Source organism: Diadema antillarum, unplaced genomic scaffold (genome assembly GCF_040938485.1).
Source record: "Diadema antillarum isolate AM-2024a unplaced genomic scaffold, OU_Dant_1.0 seq00002223_RagTag, whole genome shotgun sequence".
Classification (NCBI taxonomy): domain Eukaryota; kingdom Metazoa; phylum Echinodermata; class Echinoidea; order Diadematoida; family Diadematidae; genus Diadema; species Diadema antillarum.
Window position 1 is genome coordinate 99,325 of NW_027272857.1, and position 22,847 is coordinate 122,171.

The 22,847-nt window shown below is 39.8% G+C and overlaps 1 protein-coding gene across 1 annotated transcript; it reads left to right on the forward strand.

The window, feature by feature from the left end:
- Positions 1 to 2,125: 2,125 nt before the first annotated feature.
- On the forward strand, positions 2,126 to 21,211 carry LOC139714289 (uncharacterized; the record flags this gene model as incomplete). Its single annotated transcript, XM_071626007.1, has 3 exons — positions 2,126 to 2,175; positions 19,144 to 19,298; positions 21,053 to 21,211. Coding segments are annotated over exons 1-3 (354 nt in total), but the record flags the coding sequence as incomplete, so codon positions are not given.
- Between the last annotated feature and the right edge of the window lie 1,636 nt (positions 21,212 to 22,847).

Consider the following 22,847-nt stretch of genomic DNA (forward strand, 5'->3'; position numbering starts at 1 on the left):
TCTCCCTCCATAACACTTGTCTGAAACAAATTCCAGGATATTCCACCAAGATTTTGCATCAGATCATTGTACATTGTATTTCAATTCTAAAAAATGCAAAAGCTCCGTCGTGTGAGAGGGGGCTACCCCTCCCAACCCCGCCTCCTCATCTTCCATACATTTATTACACAGTGATGATGCACACGCAGAACAAGAGCTGATTATACCCCGATTTAATGGTCATTCACATTTCTGTGAATATCCATTTTTCATGCTTTTTTTAAAATTTCACCAAAAGTGTGCACCAGATCGCTGAATTTGAGGTCTGAAATCTCAAAATCTCCTTCGTGTGGGAGGGGGATACCCCCTCCCACACCCTCCCCCTTTATGTTCCCTTCCATGAACTTATACAAAGTGAAGATCCACACACACGAACGCTGATACAACTTTCAAAATATTCCACCAAGAGTGTGCATCAGATCATTGCATATCAATTCTAAAAATGCAAAAGTTCAATCGTGTTGAAGGGGTCTGGCTACCCCTCCCATCCTCGCCTCATCAACTTCCATACAGTTATTACACAGTGATGACGCACACCCAGAACAAGAGCTGATCTAATGATTTAATGGACATTCACATTTCTGTGAATATTAGTTACCTTTCATAATTTTTTTTTCATTTCACCAAAAGTGTGCACCAGATCGCGGAATTTCAGGTCTGAAAATCCAAAATCTTCCTTGTGTGGGAGGGTATGCCCTCCCACACCCTTCCCCCCTTAGGTCCCCTTCCATGGACTTATACAAAGTAAAGGCCAACAAACGATTATCTAATACAAATATGGGGATAGTCCACCAAGATTGTGCATCATATCGTTGTAATTAAATTCTACAAATGCAAAAGCTCCGTCGCATGGTAGCCACCTCCCATCCCCGCCTCATCAACTTCCATACAGTTATTTCACAGTGATGACGCACATACGGAACAAGAGTTGATTGTAACCCAATGTATTGGTCATTCACATTTCTGTGAATATTTTATTTTCATACTTTTTGAACAAATTCACCAAAAGTGTGTGCCAGATCACTGAATTTTAGGAATGAAAATTCAAAATTTCACCAGGGTGGAAGGGGATACCTAATCACAGTGATGACGCACACACGGAACAAGAGTTGATTGTAACCCGATTTAATGGTCATTCACATTTCTGTTAATATTTTTTTTTAACTTTTTAAGAAATTTCACCAAAAGTGTGCACCAGATCGCTGAATTTCAGGTGGGAAAATTCAAAATCTCTCCAGTGTGGGAGGGGGATACCCCCTCCCACACCCTCCCCCATAGGTCCCCTTCCATGGACTTATACAAAGTGAAGACACACACACACACGAATCAACAATTCATCCATGAACATAGTCCACTAGTATTCACTTTTTTTTTATTGAAGAATTTCAAAATTCAACACATAAAGTGTCTTGAATTTTACTAAGAGTGGAAAAGTTTCCTTGTGTGGTGGAGGGCTTTCTCACCTCGTTTCGATGTCCCCATCCCCTCCGTTCACCTCCCCCTGCCCCCCCCACCCCCCCCCCCCCATTTACTGAAACGCTACTAATATGATCCGGCAACCGAACGGGTGGGTCAGGGGTTCAGCACCCCTGTGAAAAAAGTTGCTCCCAGGGGCCTGAACATAACCATGCTCAAAATGTGCGCACTATATAAGAGATACACAGTTACCAAGGTATAGTGAGATACTAATATTCCTTTTTTTCTTGATTCTGGGGCATTGATAACAAGGAGATTTGAAGAAACTTTGTTCCGTATTTACCAACTTCCATACGATGATGATTTTAATTCCTTTGAAACACATTTTAACATCAAGAAGCATTACTTTGGCAGCCATTACATCCTAAATCTCGAAGAGCGGCCTCGGGCCATGGAACGTTCAAAATCATTCAATAATATAATGTTGACTTGATTGTGTTGATTCACCTTTGGTAGCCTCGAGGATGACATTTTGTTCCATTGCTCGCACGCCGAAAGGTACTAGGTGATCCTTTCGGCGTTCCATAGCGAAGGGTAGATGATCAGAATGGGTGAGAGCCAAAGAGATTTTTCTCCTCCACTGCGGAAAATCTCTTTGGTGAGAGCGCGGATTTTTCAAAATGGCGACTTCTAGCGTGAAGAAGTTCTCGAAAGGAAAAGGTTTGTGAGATGTTGTTTTATTTGGTTGCATTTCTACTGCTTCATTACAGAAGATATAAGTGATAGCTATTTAAAGGAGAGGGATGCATATTACGTTTGCATACCCTTTTGGCCGTTAGATCTATTTCTTGTGAGGCGGTAGGCAGCAATCAGCGTTGTGATTCGGGCATCAGCGGTTGCTGGCGGGATTCCAACCCCGACCCCGCCCGGTGGGGCCGATGTGGTATGTGGTGGTTGCTGATACGCGCTCCCTTTTTGTGTTTTGGGTGGTGGTGGTGGCAGTGCAGTGGTGTGGTGGCGCGGGACCACCATGGCCGAGTGCCATGCGTCCTTGGTGACCGTGGGCATGTGTCACCAACAGCTCACTGACAATACAGCAGCAGGTGGGATACAGGTGAAACGGTGGCAGTGCAAGTGCAGTTGCCAGTAGGTCCTAGAATCTAGATCACAAACACCTTGAAGCTGAACTGACTGAAGAGAGGGATCAGGAAAAAGCAGAGGGCCAGAGGCTGTACAACAAAGCTAAAGCCTCAAGTTCAGTTATCGCGGTGGTTATACTAGATTACTGCCCAACGCTTTGCGTTCGGCGTTCAGGCTGTGTTTCGCAGGTAATATTTAGTGTTGCCACTGTTGCGTTGGTAAACCTTTATTTAGACCGGTCACATTGTTAAAAAGAATTGAATAGATCTAGACTAAAGGCTTAGATCTAGTATAGTTGTTGGGTGTCCACATGTCCAACACATGGACACCCTAATGTTTTGCTATCAATACTAATGAAATATCTCACAATTTGCCTGAAATTTTAGTCACATGTAAAGAAAATAGACCTACTTTGAATTTACAAGCGTGCATTAAAAATGTTATTTGTGGTACATGTTCCAAGATATAAACTGCTTCAAACTCATGGCTTGCTATTTTGACGTACCCGGGGGCTGTACTCAGTTGCGCCGTAATTTTGAAACCAACAGTAAACACCCCTACGGTGCTACCCTATGTTGACAATACATCATGTGAAATGCACGTAATGCTTTTCCAATGAGCATTTATAATCCACTGGATCATCGTTTTGCTGTTGATCTTGTTTATAATCGGGTTTTTCAGCAGCATTTGGACATCTTCAAATCCCTAGTGAAGAATGCAAAGCCACTGCGCGTAGGGCCGTAGTCTCATGCGTAAAAGCTGAAAGTTTATTCTTTATGTGCAATGCTCTAAATAGAGGGGTGTCGGTTTCAATGTACAGTGTCGATGTGTTGGACACCTACTAGCATGACTACCTAGGACCTAAATCATTGTGGCTATGCTTAAAACCTGCACTGTCCGTATAGACGTGCTGAGTGAGGTAGGATGGGGGGTTGGGTGTCCGGACACTTAAGACTCTCGCATACTGACTTGCTTACTTTACTTTGAATACGCATTTACGCACAGCTCCTCACTGACAAACAACTGTTTACGTAGGCGCCTATTGTCAAACCAGATGCACTTTACAGTACGCGTCCGGTCCCACAACCTGTCCGGACACCCAATGACTGGGTATACCTTACACTTCTTAAATTTATAGTACATCCAATGTTTGATGGGATATCAGACCAATAGGTGTATGTGTGTGTATTTAGATTTAGAAGTTTGGGGTTTTAAACAGCTCGGGTGAAAAATGTAAGCCTGGGGTATACAACCACCTCCCCCCCCCCCCCCCCCAAAAAAAAAAAAAAAAAAACCCAAACAAACGGGAGCAAACACCAAATAAATAGAAATCCAACTTAGTGGCATCAATGCACTCCAGTATATGTTCAGCATGATGCATTTTGCTGTACTGCCCATATTTGGATTTCAGTTGTTGCAGACTTGAATGGCAGTGGAACCAGACTTATATTATTGAAGGGAATAGCCAACAAAGCTGAGATTCACGAGTCTGTAGGGTTCCCATCATCTTTTATAGGCTGCAAAGCCTTTTGAAGATTACAGCAGCAGCAGAAGCACAGGGGCGGATTCAGGAATTCCGTAAAGGGGGGAGGGGGGGGGGGGGAGGTGCCTTTACAAAATGAAAAGGGGGTGCATGTGCCCTCCTTCTTTTTTCCCTTTTTAATACTTTTGTTTTAACAAAAATAAAGGGGAGGGGTGCAACTAGGGTTGCATCTGGTGCGCTCCCCTGGATCCGCCACTGAAGCAGGTATCCAGCATAACTTGCAGCAGTCACATTCAGACAGGTAAAATACAATGTATGCTGTCAGCAAACATGCAATTTGGACACTTGTTAACTGAACAAGCCTTTTTGAAAGCTTGGAAATGTGTATAGTATTGTAATTTACTATCCTTCCTCCCCCCCCCCCCCCCAGGCAGTTATTCAAATATTATAAGCATAATAACTTGCATTCCTGTTTACAATTCCTGTAGTTCATCTTCAGAACTGTCCTGTAGGTGAACTGTAGAGGGAGCTGTGTAAGATGTGTTACTTCTGGCTCCAGAACTACTCTAGTACATAGAATGGAAGTTGAGGGGTACAGTATGTATTGTAAAACAGCATGAATAATTATATATAAATGTACAATGAAACTCATTTTTTTTTTCAGTTCTGTTTGCATGCTTATAAAGTGTTAATTGCAACAAACAGCTGATACCAGAGCAAATCAGTTTGACAGTGCACCAATGTACGGACATCCCTAATGAACTTCAAACCTGCATATCTCATACAGATGCATTTGTTTTTACAGTGCATGATTTGCGCATGATGTGCAAATCACATCACGAAACACAAGTTATTGCTCTTTTTTGGCATTCTCTTGAGAATCTGATAGTAATTCTTCAATGTACTTCGTGGTGATGGTGTAAGCATTGTCCTTTTTCCCCCTAAGTTGGTCTTAAGGTACTGTTTACCATTGGAAGCAGTACAATTCAAAAAATGTTTGAGTTATCACATTTGATGCATATTTATCTTGTACGGTAGTGTAAATCAGTTGTATCATAAAACATCCTACCGCCTAATGATTTTGTAGTAAAGCTTATCACTATTTTTCTCAATAAATCATAACTATAGACGATTTATTGCTGAAACAATTTTATTATTTAACTATTCACATTTCGTATATTTAACGATATTTACATTGATTGTATTGATAAACATATTTACTTTGGTTGTGTCTATCCCTAAGTCACATATTTTGAATTACTAAATCTGGGTTTTTGTTTCATCTACAGATGGTAAAATAATGCCTTTAAGTTTTATCCATGCTCCTCTCTTGTTCTGCACACTTGGCTTTATAAGGGACCTACACTTAACAAGCTCGCCTTAAGTTGGTTCCATGATATTTCAATTTTTTTTGTTTTTATATGATCGAAACTCTATAAAACTTGCCTTAAAAAACGCCCAAAATAAAAAAGAACATGTTAACTCTGATATATCTTGGTACTACTTTTATCAGCTGAAAATTGTCGAATTTCATGTAATAACATACATACATAAAGAATTGTGAGGGTATGACATCATCAACTCCCTCATTTGAATATTCATAAGGACTGGTCAAGAAATGCTTTCTGAAAAAAAAAAGTCATTTCAAAATGTCATACGTTCCTTATTTCTTATCCTGTTTTTGTCATTTTGCATTATTCTGTAGGAACACTATTCTTTTTCTTTTAAATTTTATGGTAGATATCCCTTTTAAAGACATTATGAATGCTTTTATGATATCTCATTTTTAAACTTTGAGAATTGTTCTGATGGTGCCTGTAGCTGTATACATACCACCCGTCTTTCTCTCCTCCCCCTCTCTTTCCCTGTCTCTCCCAATGATTCTCCCTGCACTTGCAGTTTGTGTGAAATCCTGAGAACAGTAATTAGAAGGAAGGGAAATGGAAGCTAATCCGTGCCAAAGATTCATCAAAATTTGCCAGTTCCTATGAGAGGAGAAGCAGCAGTGAGTAAGAACTTCCTAAAGTCGGAGATAGTCTGCGTTTGCATACCCCTTCATACCCTTTTACCCTCACTTCAGTACCAAAGCTAGGCCAGTTTCAGGACTTGAAATGAGTGGATACTGTGGCTGATTATATGTTTAGACTTGTAGATAGCTCCACATCCAGATGTGCCTTACTAAAATGATATACAAATTAGGTGTGATAGTAATGACATGAAATTTTGGATGTACAGTATGTACACATTCAGTTTATGTATGAAGAATTGTGCTTGCTATCTGTATTATCATAGCATTGTTCTTGTATTATCATAGCATTAATCTTCAGACTTCAGATATATTTCCTTTCTCATTTTTTTGGTTGAGCTGGGTGAGGGGGTTGGGAGGAGGGTGACGCCATTTATTTTTTTAGACTCAATGCTGATGTCACACGTTCTCAATGATTTTATAAAGAAATTCTGCTAAACACAAAAGCCATAATACTGGAAAGAGCATTAACTATAAAACAAACAGAGTTTTGTTGTGTCCTGTTCGAAAATTGATTCCGTTTGTGTAGGGTTGCCATTATGATTTTATCTTTTGTATTTTATCATTTATTGTATTTTCAGGATCACATGTCCCATAACTATAATTTTTTTTAAATGCAATTAGATTTTTTTTTCTTTTACTTGGAATGACTCATCAGATACTAACTGTTGCAGACATTAATTGTGGCTCTGACTTTAGCTACACACACTCTCTCTCTTTTAGACATATGAAGGCATGTAACTTTTTAGTGTCACCTCAGTTTGGTGTATAGTTAAGCAGTTTCAAATCCATGATTTATCAGTCAAAGCAGAGATTTTCCCCTGGTACAGCAGTCTGAGAAAATTAGACTATGGTGGCGCTTGTAGCAGCACTGCAAGAAGCTAGACAACATCTCCTCGAGTAATGTCTGATTTCCCTTTGGAAGCTATTGAATCATAACGCCGCACGAACGAGACCCCGCAGTGCATGCTGGGTAAAGACCGATGGAGGGTGCGCGACAGTCATGCCAAGCTCTAGTCCTCGCGCCTAGCTCAGCCACAGAGTGTTGTTGACTTCTCGAGACTCGTGAACATACGCGTGTTCCCTTTGGGATACATTCTTCCCTCTCTGTTTTTTTTTACCCTCCGCTTTCTTTCTTGGCAAATGGACAATTACAACACTTGTAGCGTTGGGTAAACAAAGTAAAGTCTGTTTCTGCCAGGTTTTTTTTTCGTCGGGCCTTGTGTTGCGAAAAACTGACATTTGAGTCGGTGACTGTGATGCAGTAACCATCACTTGGCAATATTTGCATCATCCAGATATTTGTGGATATCAGCAGTGGAGGCCAGGGGTTGTGAATATTTTTGTGTGTGCTTCGCTGCGTTCATTCATACTTTGGGGGGATAGCGCTCTTCATGTTGTGGCGCCTGACAATCATGCACATTCTCTCTGGGCTGGATAATGGATTGTAGCTCCGGAAGCATGGAATCGGCGTCGTCAAGTGGTGGGCCAAACTCGGACTCGGCGCGGTGGTCGGAAAGTGAAGAACGTGTGGAAAATGAAGGTTTGCTTCTTTTTTTCAATCAGAAAATACTCAATTTTTACTTGCCATTGAAGCAATCATTGCTTTCCCCACGAAAACCTTATAAAGTCACCAAGCATGAATTTCCTAAATAATGTATGTAAACTTGGATATTCCAGACTATAAGTTTTCCAGCGATATAGAATGCGGTTGACTTTATTAAAATCAAACAACAAACAGAAAAACTAGGTACCATGAGGAAATGCTAAGAAACTTGGTCACCAGATAAACAATTTTGAAAAAATTGGCTCTGCACTCAGGCTGACCAGTGTAAATGTACTGAGCATTCAAATGTATTGCAGATTGGACATTTGAACACAGTGAATTAGCTTAATACATAGCAGTCGTGTGCTCATGGAAGCCAGGAAGTGTATTTCTAATAATTTCTAGACTTTGAAATGCTGACCAGAGGTTGCTTGGATATCAAACTTTTGATTTTTGAAGAAATATCAAACTTTCAAATGTTTCAGCCAAAATGCCATATTTTGCAGGTCTCTTTGTAAGATTAGATATTTTGTCAGGGTAATTTTCCTCTTGTCTTTTCCCCTTGCACTTTGAAACATTGTATTAATCCCATTACAAATGTAGTTATTATAAAGGACTTTATAAAAAAACAACAACACAATCATTTGAATAAACAACACATTGATACACATGCTTCAAAACATTATAGTAGAGTACGGTGCATTGTATTTAACAAACCTGGTTCGATCGAGAGTTGTTGCTTTGAGGCTTCTTCACGTAAGTGTGGGAAAGTTGCTAAAATAAAATTTTAAGTGTGTTGCACCACTAAACAGTCACTAGACATCTTCGGGCTTCTGTATGGTTGACTGACATGGGTTTGAAGGGGAAAAGTGAAAGAAAGGTGGCTCCAAAACTTTTGTTTGCCCAGTTCAGCCAGAACACTTGCCCATCTTTGATTTTCATTTGCCCCTTGGCAATCGGGCAAGTGCTTGTATTGAGCACCTTTTATACAGCATGCATTTATTCATAGTGCCAACGTTCGAATGTTGCAATTTCCATAAATGATATTTGTAACAACACATGATTGTTTCTTGTCACGAACTTATCAATTCGACTTAAAAAAGCTTGCTCTAGCGGACAAGTTGTCCTCGGGACCGGCAGTTTCCTTTCGTTATATCAAAAATTTCGTTGTAACAGAACAAATAAACAATAATGATACATAGTGTGGATAATGTTGCGGCCTGAATTTTTCCTTTGTTTTGACCAGAATTTCATTATAACTGTGTTTGTTATAACGGGAGTGCACTGTATGTTTACAGGCACAAAGAACCGAATACGCCCAAGGCCTCTTCTGTAGTAAACAGTACAGTAGAAAGAACAAATGCGGGGGCAGTGTAGAATCCAGTTCTGTGGTTTGCGATGCTGGTTAGATCAAGTCACTCTGAGTTGAAACAGCGCCAAGAACCATGGCAACAAATACAATGGTATTGATATGTTTGTGTGTCTTTGTTGGGGAAGGGGAAGGGGAAGGGGGAGGGGGAGGGATGAGGGGGCGTGGGAGACAGGGGATGCATTCATAATGTTTCCAGATGATACCAACAAGTGAATTAGTTTGGCAAATTCAAAAATAATGGCGAACAACATTTTCTCCCTGTTGAATTCCATTTGTTTTGGTTGTAGACGTATAACTTAAAAGTAGTAACTATACAGTGTTTCAATGTTCTCGAGTCCATTGATGATTCCTGAAACATATCACAAATATTTGGGGTAATCACGTGGAGTACAGGTGTATGTTGTTTTCGAAAAGGAAGTGTTTCATTTGTTATTGCGAATCAATTTATGAAATGGAAATTTGTGTTGAAATTATGCAATATATCTGCATGTCTACATATTAAAGCCACTCATGTCTACATAAGCCACATAAACTTAGCCCTTATTATTCATTTGCTGCTTGAATGAATCTTGGAGGGAGGGGGGGGGGGAGGGGGAGAGCAACATCTTTGTTACTTTTTGACCTCACTTTGTCAAACACAATGGAAATGTAATCAGTGTTGGTTCTTAATCTGTGTTCTGATTTGCTGTACACTCTATTGTGTCAAACAGAGAGTAAACTCGACCCATACTTGTTCTCATCCTCTGTGTCCTGGTGTACTGCACACTCTCCATCGTGTCAAATACCGTGTAAACTCAACTCATTTTAAGTTCTTAACCCGTTTAGGACGGACCGATTTTGCTACAACATGCATTTCCCATAGACACCTGCCCGAGTATACTCGGGACTCGTCTTCAACGGGTTAATATCTGTGTCCTAGTGTACTACACACTTCATTCTACCAAGGGTCAGGTTGCAGCACATTAATTCTCTGCGGGAGTCTTTACATACGAGCCATTGCAATTCTCTGAGGCCTTTGATACAGTTCATCTGAAATGTCACTTCATTTCACTTCAAATGAGCTCTAGTTATCATATGATACACCCAGAAATGCACCAAAATGAAGGCCTGGCTTCAATATTTATAATGTAAAAGGGAATAGAAATAATATAATCAATCAATAAATAATAAATCAACTTGTCATTATGACCATCATGTGAATGTTTGCATGTTACTTACAAGTGTCACATCATCACTCAGCTCTCTGCAGCTTTGAGTCTTTTGCTATTTGAGACCATCCAAACTTTGCATTTATGGTTACTGTCATGATCAAGGCATACAAGTTTGGTCAGTGCTGGGTGTACAATTCTGTGGAAACAACTTCATCGCTTCAGCCACTAAACACTTCCTTGCAAATACTGCATAATCTGGCAAACAACTTTCGGATGTAATATGCTCACTAATCCTAGTCAAAACTGCCAAATTTTGAGCAAACTGTCACATGATCTCTTGCAAATCCTAAGCATTCTTTGAGCCTATGTCATAGAGTGATGCAAGATTTCAACAGCGGGAATTACAAAAATTGAAATGATGGAAGAGAGAACTTTATCAAGTGCCTGTCATAATTCTAATGTAGCAGGTCATTTACACTGTCTGAATTCTGTAGCCCTTTTGATGTGCATATCATTCAAAAGATAAGCATACATTGTATTAACACCAAGTTTAGGAGAAGTTGGTGCTCAGAAATTGAAGCTATATGTACCTTATATGCCTTATATTTAGCAAGCCTATTTTTTTTTTTTTTGGTGAATCGAGACAACTTCATGTATACAAATACAATGTAGGTGCTGTTTAGTAGGTTAGTTGAAAGAAACTGAACTGGTGTGACTGATAGATCCACTGTATAGGATTTTGCAGAATCACTTAATATGGGAGGAAAAAAGAATGTCAACTCTGCATTTAAGACTCGTCCAGAGTATACTTGGGCAGGTGTCTAAGGGAAATGTGTGTTGTATTGAATGCAGCCAGTCAGCAATGGGTTAGTTTATAGGTTGACTATTGGAACTGGAGCCTTAGTTTCAACCATTACATTATCAAGTGAGATATTGAAAACATTAACATGAAAAATCTTAGCACACACCTCATGTTTTAGTCTTTAGAATTCACTTCAGGCTTTTTGTAAAAGCAGTGAGTAACCGACTAGATGCAGGAATGTCTGTATCGCGAATTAGAGATAGTTATCGTGTTAAGGCATGCCAGGAATAGCTCCACTTTTTTTATCTACTGAAGATTTGACCAACGTTGAGACACCTCTAGTATGGTTTTTAAATCTGTCCATTGATGTCATCGCATTCTGTGTGGTTTTAACAATCTCTCTGATTGTGCGTGTCGGTTTCAGTTGATCTAAGAATGGAAGAGTGACATTTCTAGTTTGGATGATTCTTTCTCGGCGATGTTCCTGTGTCAGGGTTACTGGCATCCCCCACCTCACCTCGTATTTCCTGGGCTAGATTAGGAGCAGGAAGACTGAGCTTACTCGCCTGATATGGCCAACTCTTTCCTTTTTTTCTCTCTCATTCTATCTCAATATCTCTCTTTCCAAGTCTCTTCTTTTAGCTTCTGACGTTTTCAAGACTTCATTTGTCTTCCTCATAGCGTTCTTCGTGGTGCCAATGAGCATGTCTGTGTTTCGTTGCTGTGTTGTCGTTGTTTTGCTGGTTCTTATTTAAATATCAATAGGCAGGGAATGGAAACGAACGTTTGAAAGGGATAGCTTCTGACGTGCGTCTTCCAGATGCACTTCGGTGGCTGTCACTGCCTGTCTCGTGCGTAATGCGACTCAAATTTGACATTTCCTAAACATGGGGTGTGAGCGGGGATAGATCGCTGAAACACCTAGATCAAGAAACTCTGAGCCGACGCCAATTTCTGTTTAGAAGTCCCCTCCTTTTTGAGTGCAGATTCATTGCTAAACACATTCTGCTACACTTGCATTAGATGTAAAGGAAGAGAAATGTAATGCTTGTTTGAGTTCATGATTTTCACTCGGGTTAAGATGAAAAGGCATCTCGGTACAAATTTAGGTTGAACACTATAGCTCTGTATAATGTAGGCTTGATGAATTGTGATTGATCGATATTGTAGCTATTATATTTTAGGTTTACTTTAGTGTGACATAATACATATCAAGTAGTTTTACATTTTAAAGATGCGTACAGACAAATCTTTAATAGCTGCCATTGATTAAAGACTGCTTTTTTTCTGTCTCCCTTGGGTGTTCATTGTAGATAGGTCATATATTTAGATGATAGCTGACCCAAAGACAAAGCAGCCAACACCATGTCAGAACTAATTCCCTCTAAAGTGACAGAGAAAGCTCCCCAGTATGCAAGTTGGCTGTTAACAGATTGCGTACATTAACATGATAGGCTCTTTGACTCAGTACTTGCGGCTGTCACATTGGTTTACGTGTAGCACATGTCATGGGACTTGATTTTGGATCACAGTAAGAATGCTTGATGTTTACTATTAAGTGATTTTTAAATCCTGATTTTATCAATTTGTAAATTATTTCCCGAGATCAAGAGAAAACAGTTGCATACATTATGCTAACACAGCAGTAATTATTCATCATTGATTTTCTAAGTATTACTGAACAACATATTTTGTTGTATAACCGGGTGCACTCCTTTATGTTAAGTACTGTAAAATGCACGCGAAAGTTCTTGCTTACACTATATGCATTGAATGCCACTGGCAGTTCACGAAAATTTCATGCCGCAAAAAAGGCCGTCGGCTCCAATTCGCGAAAAATTCATGCCGCGAATATATCATGTTTTACAGTATGAATGAAGCAAATCACCCATTGCCTTAAATCTGAAGAATAATGAAGTGATTTATATCACACACTGATACAGTTGTAACTTTGTTTTGATCGAATAAATCTAACATCAACAAAGGGATGCTTGACTTCAATGAAACAAAACCATTCTGCCCTCAGATTCTTTGTATTAGCATAGATGGAGTCATTCACCCCACCACATATTCCTTCATACCTTTTCCTAATTATGTAAACTGAGCAATATGCCATCATGTACACCTTTGATGTTAATTGTTTCTTTTTCTGGCACAGAATTAGTATTCATCAGTAACTAACTTCTTAACCCATTGAGGACGAGTCCTGAGTAAGCTTGGGCAAGTGCCTATGGGAAATGCATCTTGTCGCAAAATCAGTCCATCCTTAATGGGCTTACACACTACTACTGCTCAAGATAGATGACTGAGAGATATCGTTAGATGTTAAGTGGATTAACTCTTTATGTGCCACGTTCGCACGTCCGACTCAGTCGACGGCGCGCCAACTTCGCATATTCTGCTCAACAAACAAAGTCGCCAAAACCGATCGATAAATCGCTAGTCACTGCTAATCCCGCGGCACAATGAAAGCGTTTCTCATGCTTTTGTTCCTCTCATATACGGCTTGCGTTCTATGAGGTGATTAACTGTCAAGCGGTGTTCCCAACTAGATTTGCTGGTACATTCTAAGTTTCTGTCACGGTTTTATGTGCAAAAGTCATGCCTTTACAGTAATGTAGCAACTGGTCATTCAAAAGAAAAATTGAAAATAGATTCATCATACGATTTATATTGACACAAAGCTTGGCGCGTTCCTCATTAATTTTGCCTGCTTTTATGCCCATCTAAACAGAAATTTGTAGAAGTTATACACATTGGAAAAACATAATTCTTTCTCAAAGCATGACTACCTTCCTGTCTCAGAATAACGTGGCACACAGGAGGTTTCCACCATGGCACATAAAGAGTTAAGAATGTTCTTTACACATAGTGCATGACAATGCCTGTGTCCTCTTAAAACTGTTGAGTAAAAAGGAAGCCTAAATTACTGAAGTTGTTTGCGTAGATGACTGCGGTGAATAATGATGAAGGCATAATAGATACCATTGTTTTGTGATTTTCTGCTATATTCCAAGCAGACAATGATGATGATGATGATCCACAGCATTTGTATGGGGCCAATGGCTGGAGACTTGTGTGCATAAGGGTAGTAGATGATGTAGATGATGGGTTATGGGTGTTGGGAAGGGAGGTGCCTTGGTGTAGGTCTCAGAGACTGCCTAAGACCGATCAAGATGTTTTGCTGGATAGCACATTACACAAGAAACTTGTGTGTAGAAGAGTTGCTCCCAAACACATCTATAGCTTAGAGATGGAGGGTAGGGTGGCAAGCTCAAAAACTGTCTTGATTGCTTGTTTTGAAGTGGTATGAATTGAAAAAGAAGATGAGGTAATAGCCATGTAATGAAGCTACATGTATTATACTTCACAAATATTGTCTTATTGCCCTACAGCTGATACTACCTCGAGAACTTCAAAGCCTATAACATAATTTTAAATGGTATATTTTATCATATTATATTATATTATGTTATATTATGTTATATTGTATTATATTGTATTATATTATATTATTATTATATTATATTATTATTATATTATATTATTATTATATTATATTATTATTATATTATATTATATTATACATGTACTATACTATACTATACTATACTATATTGTATTATTATATTATATTTTAAATATATAAAATGTATTGTCCAATATGTGTGTGTGTGAAAGAGTGTTTGTGTATGTGTTAGATGACTGTGTACAAGATAGGATAGCCATTTTAGTATTGTCCTCATGTTGTGGAATCTCACAAACACCTCATATCGGCCACACTCATGACAGTGCTTGTACTAATTAGTAACAGGAAGCCCTGGGCTGGTATTTTTTCGTTGTTGATGTCAGATGTATTGGCAGGCGACGCCCACCGCGGGCAAGGATAGCACTATTTACTGGAGATTAAAAGCTTCCTGTATATGGGATGGATGGCTAATAATGGCGACACCTCCCCAATGTGCAAGCACGTACTACGAACCTCTTACAGGCCCGTGAAGGGGGATTACCCTGGCCCCGTAATATGTGGAGGCTTTGTTTGTTGAAACAAGAATGCGACGTGAGGTGTGGCTCGGCCAAGGTTCAGACATTGGCCAGACATCTCCTTTGCCGTATGATTAGTTACAGAACCGCAAGAAAACATTGTGCAACGAGTGCCCGATTTAGCTCTTACTCAAACCACCGTCTCCAGGTGTGTTGAAAGTGCACTGAAGTCCTTGTTCAAATGTGACCCCACGTGTCTAACCACCAGAAGTATTATGGTGCTGTAATGCCCAAGCTATTTTTTCTCCCCCGTACTTGATTCCACTTGAAAGTTAGAAGTGATTGGTGTTGTGTGTGCGTGTGTGTGTGTGTGTGTGTGTGTGTGTGTGTGTGTGATTTTTGCATTGATTATTACGTTGTTTTGATATTGCGATATTTCCACAAATTGCCTGCGCCTATTTCGGTGCAGTGCCATGTCCCAAAATTTTTTGTCATGCGTAAAACTACGTGTGAGTTTGCTCTAAAAGCAAGAAAAACAGAATGTACATTACAAACTGACGCCTGCACACACAATTAGGAGCATTTTCACTTGCCAGTCCAATTAGACACATTTGAAGCCAAACAACAATTCAAGAATGATCTTCTTTATCCAGTGTAGTCTCTTCTTCAGTGTTGTGCCTGCTCTACCAGAGGGCCTGCCATTATTATTATTATTAATTTAGCATTGCTAGGTAGCTACAGGCTGTATTTACATTTAGTCTGAGTCGAGAGGAGCATGGTGGGTGAAAACATCTTGTCCAAGGACGTAAGCACTGGGCGAGAATCGAACTCGGGTCCTGCGATTGTTAGTCGGAGACTTATTCACTATGCCACAGTGCCCCCATGGATCTGATGAAACATGTTACATCATACTGGTATATGCTTTCAGTCAGAAAGTTCAGAAAGTGTACATCTGATTTGTTTACTCGAAGACACATCCACTGATGCAGGAAATGAAAAATATAAAGAAAGAGTGAATAATAGCCCACAGTTATTTTCCAACTTTTTGCAATTAATTCCTTGCAATGGATAAACAAAAGAAAAGAGATACATGTACATCCAAACAAGTACCTGCATTCATACTTTATTTTTTTTACAAAGTCTCAGAAAAACATTGTGTGGAAGGGATGCATGAATCTGATTGAATCTTTTGCAGCTGCACACAATGCCCCATCACTTCAAAAAGTCTTCAAGAGTGAAATCCTGAAAGAACATCCTTGCTTTATAAGTAGTGCCATATGTGGGAGTCTGTGTGTATTATCAGATACATCATATTTCATGCATCGAGAGATGTTCATTTTGATATTACTTGTGTAAAATCTCAGATGGCTAGTTTTTGTGTGTATGTTTTTTTTTTTGGGGGGGGGGGGGTGGGGGGTGGGGGGGGGGAGGTTGGAGGGGAGGGAATCTAGTTCCTTATAAGACATCCTGACTCCTGCTTATAAATGTATGTAGATCATATCTGTGCCTGACCTGGTAGTATCACTTTACATTTTATGCAGTTTCTGAAAGCCGCAGGTGCCTGCATGCTATATATTGACAACCACAAAGTACCCATACCCCGTGCCCTGCCAGGACATGCCTAATTTACCCCCCTCCTGCCAGATTTCCCGCTCACCCTCCCCCCTTTTTTTCATACTTGTCACTCTTACTGTGCTGATTGACACTCTGTGGTGCAGGAACTTTTTTTTTACTCTCATTTTTGCATTGATAGAGATTGTAGATAAATGAAAAGAAAAATATTAACCGTTATCTAATGAGTCAATGACAGGAGATTTGAAATTTTCTCTCAGATGTTGAGATGTGATGCTTGTTAACGTGTCGGGAAAAGAGGGTATTATGCCAGTGATGGGTCCTTTTCTGAGCAGTGATGAAGTGGGAAGAATGCACAAGCAGAATATTCCTCACACCGCAAATTTATTTGATGTAATATTTTCTAATAGACAGTCATGTGCCATGAGTTGTTTAAAGTTTAAAATGTATACCACATTGTATTGGCTGATAATCATATTATTTATGGTACATTTTATTAGGGTTGGGGTGATGTGCATGTCTCATTACAAGGGATGGTGAGAATCTTAATTGACATATTCCATGGAAAAGCAGGAATATACAAGGACATTCAATGTCATTCAAGTCTTCATCTCACTCCCTTGTCTATGTTCTCAAATAATTTTCTGTAGCAACTCTCGTACCTTTGGATGATTCGAAGAAGTGTTCATTCTTGTCCCCTCAAAGCTTCCATTGCCCTCCTTTATCCTCAGTACAAAGTCTTCCTGCATGATTTTTGTTCATAATATACTGGTAGTAACTCTCTCTACTTGCCCTAGCATCTCCCTTGTGGCCCGCCCACCCTTTCTTATGAATTCCCCAAATGCCTCCACGTTCAGCAGCGTTACTGCTCTGCGGTTTTCCAGTAGATCCCACCGATATGCAGTGACCTTGTTTATTCTCGATCTGTTTCATGTCAAATCTGCTTCTTTTGCTATGTGTTTGCTCCCCACGCAGTGTGTGTTGTAGGCTAAAGTTTGTAAATCTTGTACAAGAATCATTTCGTAGAATGCATACATTTAGATGAAACGGCACCCATGGAAACTCTTGAATGAAAAAAAGCAAAGGAACATTTTCAGTTGTGATGATGTCAAATGTCTCTGTAGTTTCCGATTAAAGTGCAATTATGCCCCATGTGAAAGTTTGCCTTGATGAATAGAGTTAGATAAATAGAAAGAAGTTTCATCAGACTTGGATATGAAATGAGTGGTTGACAGACTTTCAAAATGTCCCATGTGTTCATATACCAGTATTTTTTTTCTTTCTGCCCAAGATTATACTTTGCTTTGTTAAATGTCACAAAAATCTAGAGGACAGTTTTTAGAGGATAAATCCCTCACAGTGTTCTCTTAGTCCATCGTCCTCTTTGGCTTCAATGTTAGCACAGGATTTGTTATTTCCTCTGCTTTTTTTCAAATTCATTGGTCATTATTAGCTCTTACCCATAGCATAGCTTGATAGTAACGCTTGTTACTTTCTATGCTAACTGCTGTCAATATCTGCAAGTAAAAAGAAATGAACACACATTGGACACAATGCTGTAAAGCAAGAAATATTCGTGACATTAAATTTTTGCAAATTGGAGCCAATGGCCTCTCGGTATCTTTACATCTTCAGAAGATAGGTTTAATATTAAGACAGTATGAGTTTTTCATCATAGTCTTCTTTCATCCTCCCCCATCTCCCCCCCCCCCCCCCAAAAAAAAAAAAAAAAATTATTGTGACCATTCAACGTTTTCCTTTATTCGATCTTGCTCTGTAAATGAAAGTTAACTGTAAGTATAACGGGGTATCTCAGTTTAGATACTTTATCTTTGAGCAGTCCTGTGTATTTCAGATATATAGATATTTCAGTCGAGTCTGGAAGGTGACCTTTCGTTGTGGATGTGAGATAAAATCCCGTCTTGTGGAATTCTGCCAAGGTTTGCATGCGGTGGGATGCACTGGCGCTTCTATTAAAGCAGAAAGGCATGGCTGATCATCAATCTTGAAGACTAGGACCTACGTCACAATTAGAATGTTTGTATTACAGTTGAAGTTGTAGGAATTGCAGTCAGCTACAGCTACAAATAACATGCTCGCTGCAGATGGGATCATTTCATGAAGCTGTTGCTGCATGGTAACTGCTATTGTGACATTTGCCTAGGTATGAGGTCCAGATAGAGTGGCCGTGCAGAGCATCCATGGGATTATGCTGTACAGGATTGGCTGTGCGTACTCAAGCAGGTTATCACCTTTATTGTATCATCCGTCCTCAAGATGACTGAATTTCTTGTATAAATTGTCAAGATATTTTCACAGATGAAGAGGTTGCAGACATTTTCGTGAGATGTTGTTTTTCGTGATTTTGACACCAAGGCTAATATTGTACAATTGTAAGTGCATTAATGGCTGTCTTCTGTTCGCTACATTTTCGTGTATTACTAGATTGCAACCTTACAGTGACTTGCGAAATTCACAAAAATTAAACCCATGCAAAAATAACAGCTTGTACAGTACCTGTAACTCTGTCAGCACTCTTACACTTTGAATAGAGAGGCTAACTAGTTGTATTTATTGCATTTCTTTGTATTGTTTTATCTTCTCTTTTGCAGAGAACATGGTTATCGTGGACCTAGCAGGGCGTGGCCTGAAGAAACTGGAGTCACTTCCCTCGTCAGAGACTCACAGCACCTGCACCACTCTTATTCTGGATCATAATGGATTATCACGCATCGATAACCTACAGGAATTCAAGAATCTGCAGCAGGTACAGCTGTACACACACACACACACACACACACACACCACACACACACACACACACACACTCTTTCTTTTTCTTTCATCATTTATGTATGGTTAAAAGAAAAACCCTGCATCCTTCCTTATACTGCAAGTTTTCCTCTCAAAACCATGTTGTCTACATTAGATTTTTATCAAAACACACATTTGTATATTATGAATTTGTTTTGCTTGATATTATTTACTACATCTGTACATGCTGCTCTTCCTTGCTCTGATGTAGTTTCAGTCACAACTATTATCTGCCAAAAGAATGAGCCCTGTGACTTGTCTATCCACTTTATCATCCCAGCGTTTTCTTCAGCCATCTTTGTCACTATTTAACACAATACCAATGATGAGTCAGCTTTACTTCAGTATTGCTACATGAAACGGAAATGCACTGGTCACATTTTGGGGCAAAATACCTCAATATCAGGTCAATTCCAGGTTGCTGAATGTCATTTGGCTAGAAATGTGCGTTTTCCATCCCTAACCTTGGCTTTGAGAGTCATGTGGTCATGTTAGATGGCAAGAAAAAGAGATTATGCAATTATTTGTAACACAGAAGTATAATTTGGTGTCAAAAAAGAGAGAAATTTTAGGGGAAGTAGTTCATTAAGCAGAGAGTTAGAGGTCATCCTAGGGTTACGGGCTCCAACCTTCATTTTCTTTCTAATGAAGGGCTGTTCCTGTTACACTACTTGTGTGTAATGATTGAGCTCGGAGGTAGATATGCATCCCACTCAACACATGGCAGCTGACTTGCTCCAGTTTCCTTGACCAGTCTTGGGGGTGGGGGATAAGAACCAGCTGCAGTGCTTAAAATGGGTGTGGCTCAGCTTATAGATGATAGATATGATGATAGATATGAAGTCAAGGATTGTTAAAGTGGTGCCTGTGACGCATATTGTGTGGTGCCGACATGAGAGTAATTTCACGCTTGAAGTTATTACTTAATAATTTGATTTTATCTTTTGATCTGTTCAGAGACAAGGCAAAAGAAGTCACGTAGTGTCATCGATATAAATTAGAAAAGCACTCAGAGAGCTCAGACCTCAGCCGAGCAGGTCATCTCCAACCATACATGCGCGATGAAAATTGCCCGATTCCCAATAAAGAAGCTTTTTGTTTACATGATTAGCTTCCAGCTGCACGGCACCTTGCCCGAGCAGAACATGCGCTTTCGTGCGCGTCCCTTTTCTCATTTCTTTGACAGATATATTTGGCCTGGAATGATACACGTTGGGCCCACCATCCAGAGGAATGTTTACATTTTAAAAGTGCCATGATACTTTAATATCAGTAGTATACAAGATGACAGTACTTTGTTGCGCTTGGTGAATGGTGCTCACTACAGAAAGAAAACCTAGTCAGACATTGTCATTCAGATTTATTTACCATGTACACTGATGATCCTTGATGATATAGCAATGATAATGTGATTCATTTCATTTTGTGTTACTTTGGCAGTAGGATTATTGCAATACACAAAGAAACACGTATGGATCATTAAAATGTTCACATGATCATTTACCAGTATTAAACCAATAACACCTGAGCTGTTTATGTGTATTTCGTGCACCAGTCGTGTTCCTTGGTTACAGGTATTTATCCTAAGAAAAATTTGTATTTTGTATGGTCTAATATCCAGACATTTGTACAAGTACCTTCTCCAGGATTACAAAATGATCTACATACATTGTGCGAATTGTTGTTTTTTGTTTTTTTATTTTACAGCTGTCTGTTGGACACAATCGGCTAGTGCGCATGAATGGTGTGTCGCGGCTGCCAACGATCAGAGTGCTGAACCTTCCCAACAACAGTATCCAGACCATCGAAGGGCTGAGGGAACTCCCCCACCTGGAGTGGCTCAACCTCTCTGGGAACAGTATCAAGGTCTGTCAGGGCTTAACGTGGACCATTTAAAAAAAAATTGAGATGTCATGTGTTCTTGAACCCGAAATTTTCGTGTGCATGTTAATTTCCTGAATTTTATGAGAGCCAAGATTTGCGAAATTAAAATGCACTAGAAATTTCTTGTCCACATTGTATGCATTGAATGTCAGTGGCACTTTGCGACAATTTCATGCCACCAAAAAAGAATATTGGCTCCAATTCACAAACATTTCATGGAAATCATTTCTTGCTGTGCTGTAATTGATAATTGCTAATTTCTTATCTCTGTTTGAAGCCTTAACACATTTACATGTTTCTTTCAACCTTCAGAAATTTACTCCCACGGTGGGGGAAGATTGAATGTGAACTGTGTTCTATGTAATTTTTGTTTCTGTAACTAATGATGACCCCTTGGTATTCATAGATGAGTTGGTTATGTGTAGTAAAATTGGTAATGATTTATGTATTTCTTTAGCACATCCTACCTGTGGTATTGTCGGGTTGAAATAAGAGAATAGAGAATTAGAAAGTTTAAACCATGTAGCATACCTTATCTTGAGTGAAACTTTGATGTATTTATACTTTAATAGTGAGTTTTATTCTGAGCTATTTCATGTCAAGTATTATATCACCCACTATTCTTTGATGAGCACTTGATTGTTGTCTTCGAATAGAAACTATGTGTGTTCAGTGCAGTATAATGTATACTGATATGGCATGAATGAAGGCTCTTATTAGAAAAAGCAAAACAAAACTGTGTGGCACAGATTGCTTAAGGCGTGCGTTAACCTTCAAGACAATCCTTGGCTAATCTCATGAGTTTAACAAAAATTGGAGAGATCGCCAGCGAGAGGGGGCAGGGGAGGAGTGATTAACACGCGATAGCGTCGTGGCCCTGTGTGTTCGAGGAACACATGAATGGTTGACGAGCGAGCCCTGGTTGATCCGCGTTATCAGCCAGACACAGCCCACTGAGAAGCTGAGTGACGTGCTCTTCCTGCCTACTGTAGCCTCCGCTTCAGAGGGGAGATACCCTAAGCATCACCCTCTAGGAAGGTACAAAAAGAGCTGGGGGGGGGGGGGGGGGGGATGGGGGAGGGGGAAGGGGGTTGGTAGAGAGACGGAGGTACATGTAAGAGGGGGAGATCTTGAGTGGAAGGTCATTTAACAGAAAAAGGAAATTGCGCAAATAACGACGACTATGGGGTGAATTTACCATTTGGGCGCACATGGTGCCTGCTGAAATGGTAGATTAAAGTAGTCACAACCAGGGGGATGGGAGCGAGGCACGGCTAGACTTCATTCAATCAGCGCTTCGTCTCCAATTGTGTGATGCACATCAAGTTTGTCATCTTATCACAGGCCTCCCCTTCACTCTCCTCCCACCATCCATCAGTCTGGTGCTAATGTTCTCTGACTGACTGCAGCAGTGTATACGGCTGTGTCCAAGTGATACTTGGTGCTATTCCTGGAGCTGAGCTACACAGTTGTTATTGTCTTTTGCTCCATGTCGTTCTCTTCCTCAAACCTTCCAAACCAACATTCTTCCTGGACCTTAATGAGATTATAAAGTGTCATTGTCTACCATCATTTACCTTTCTTATCTTCATCTACATCTATCTGCAGTACAATTACT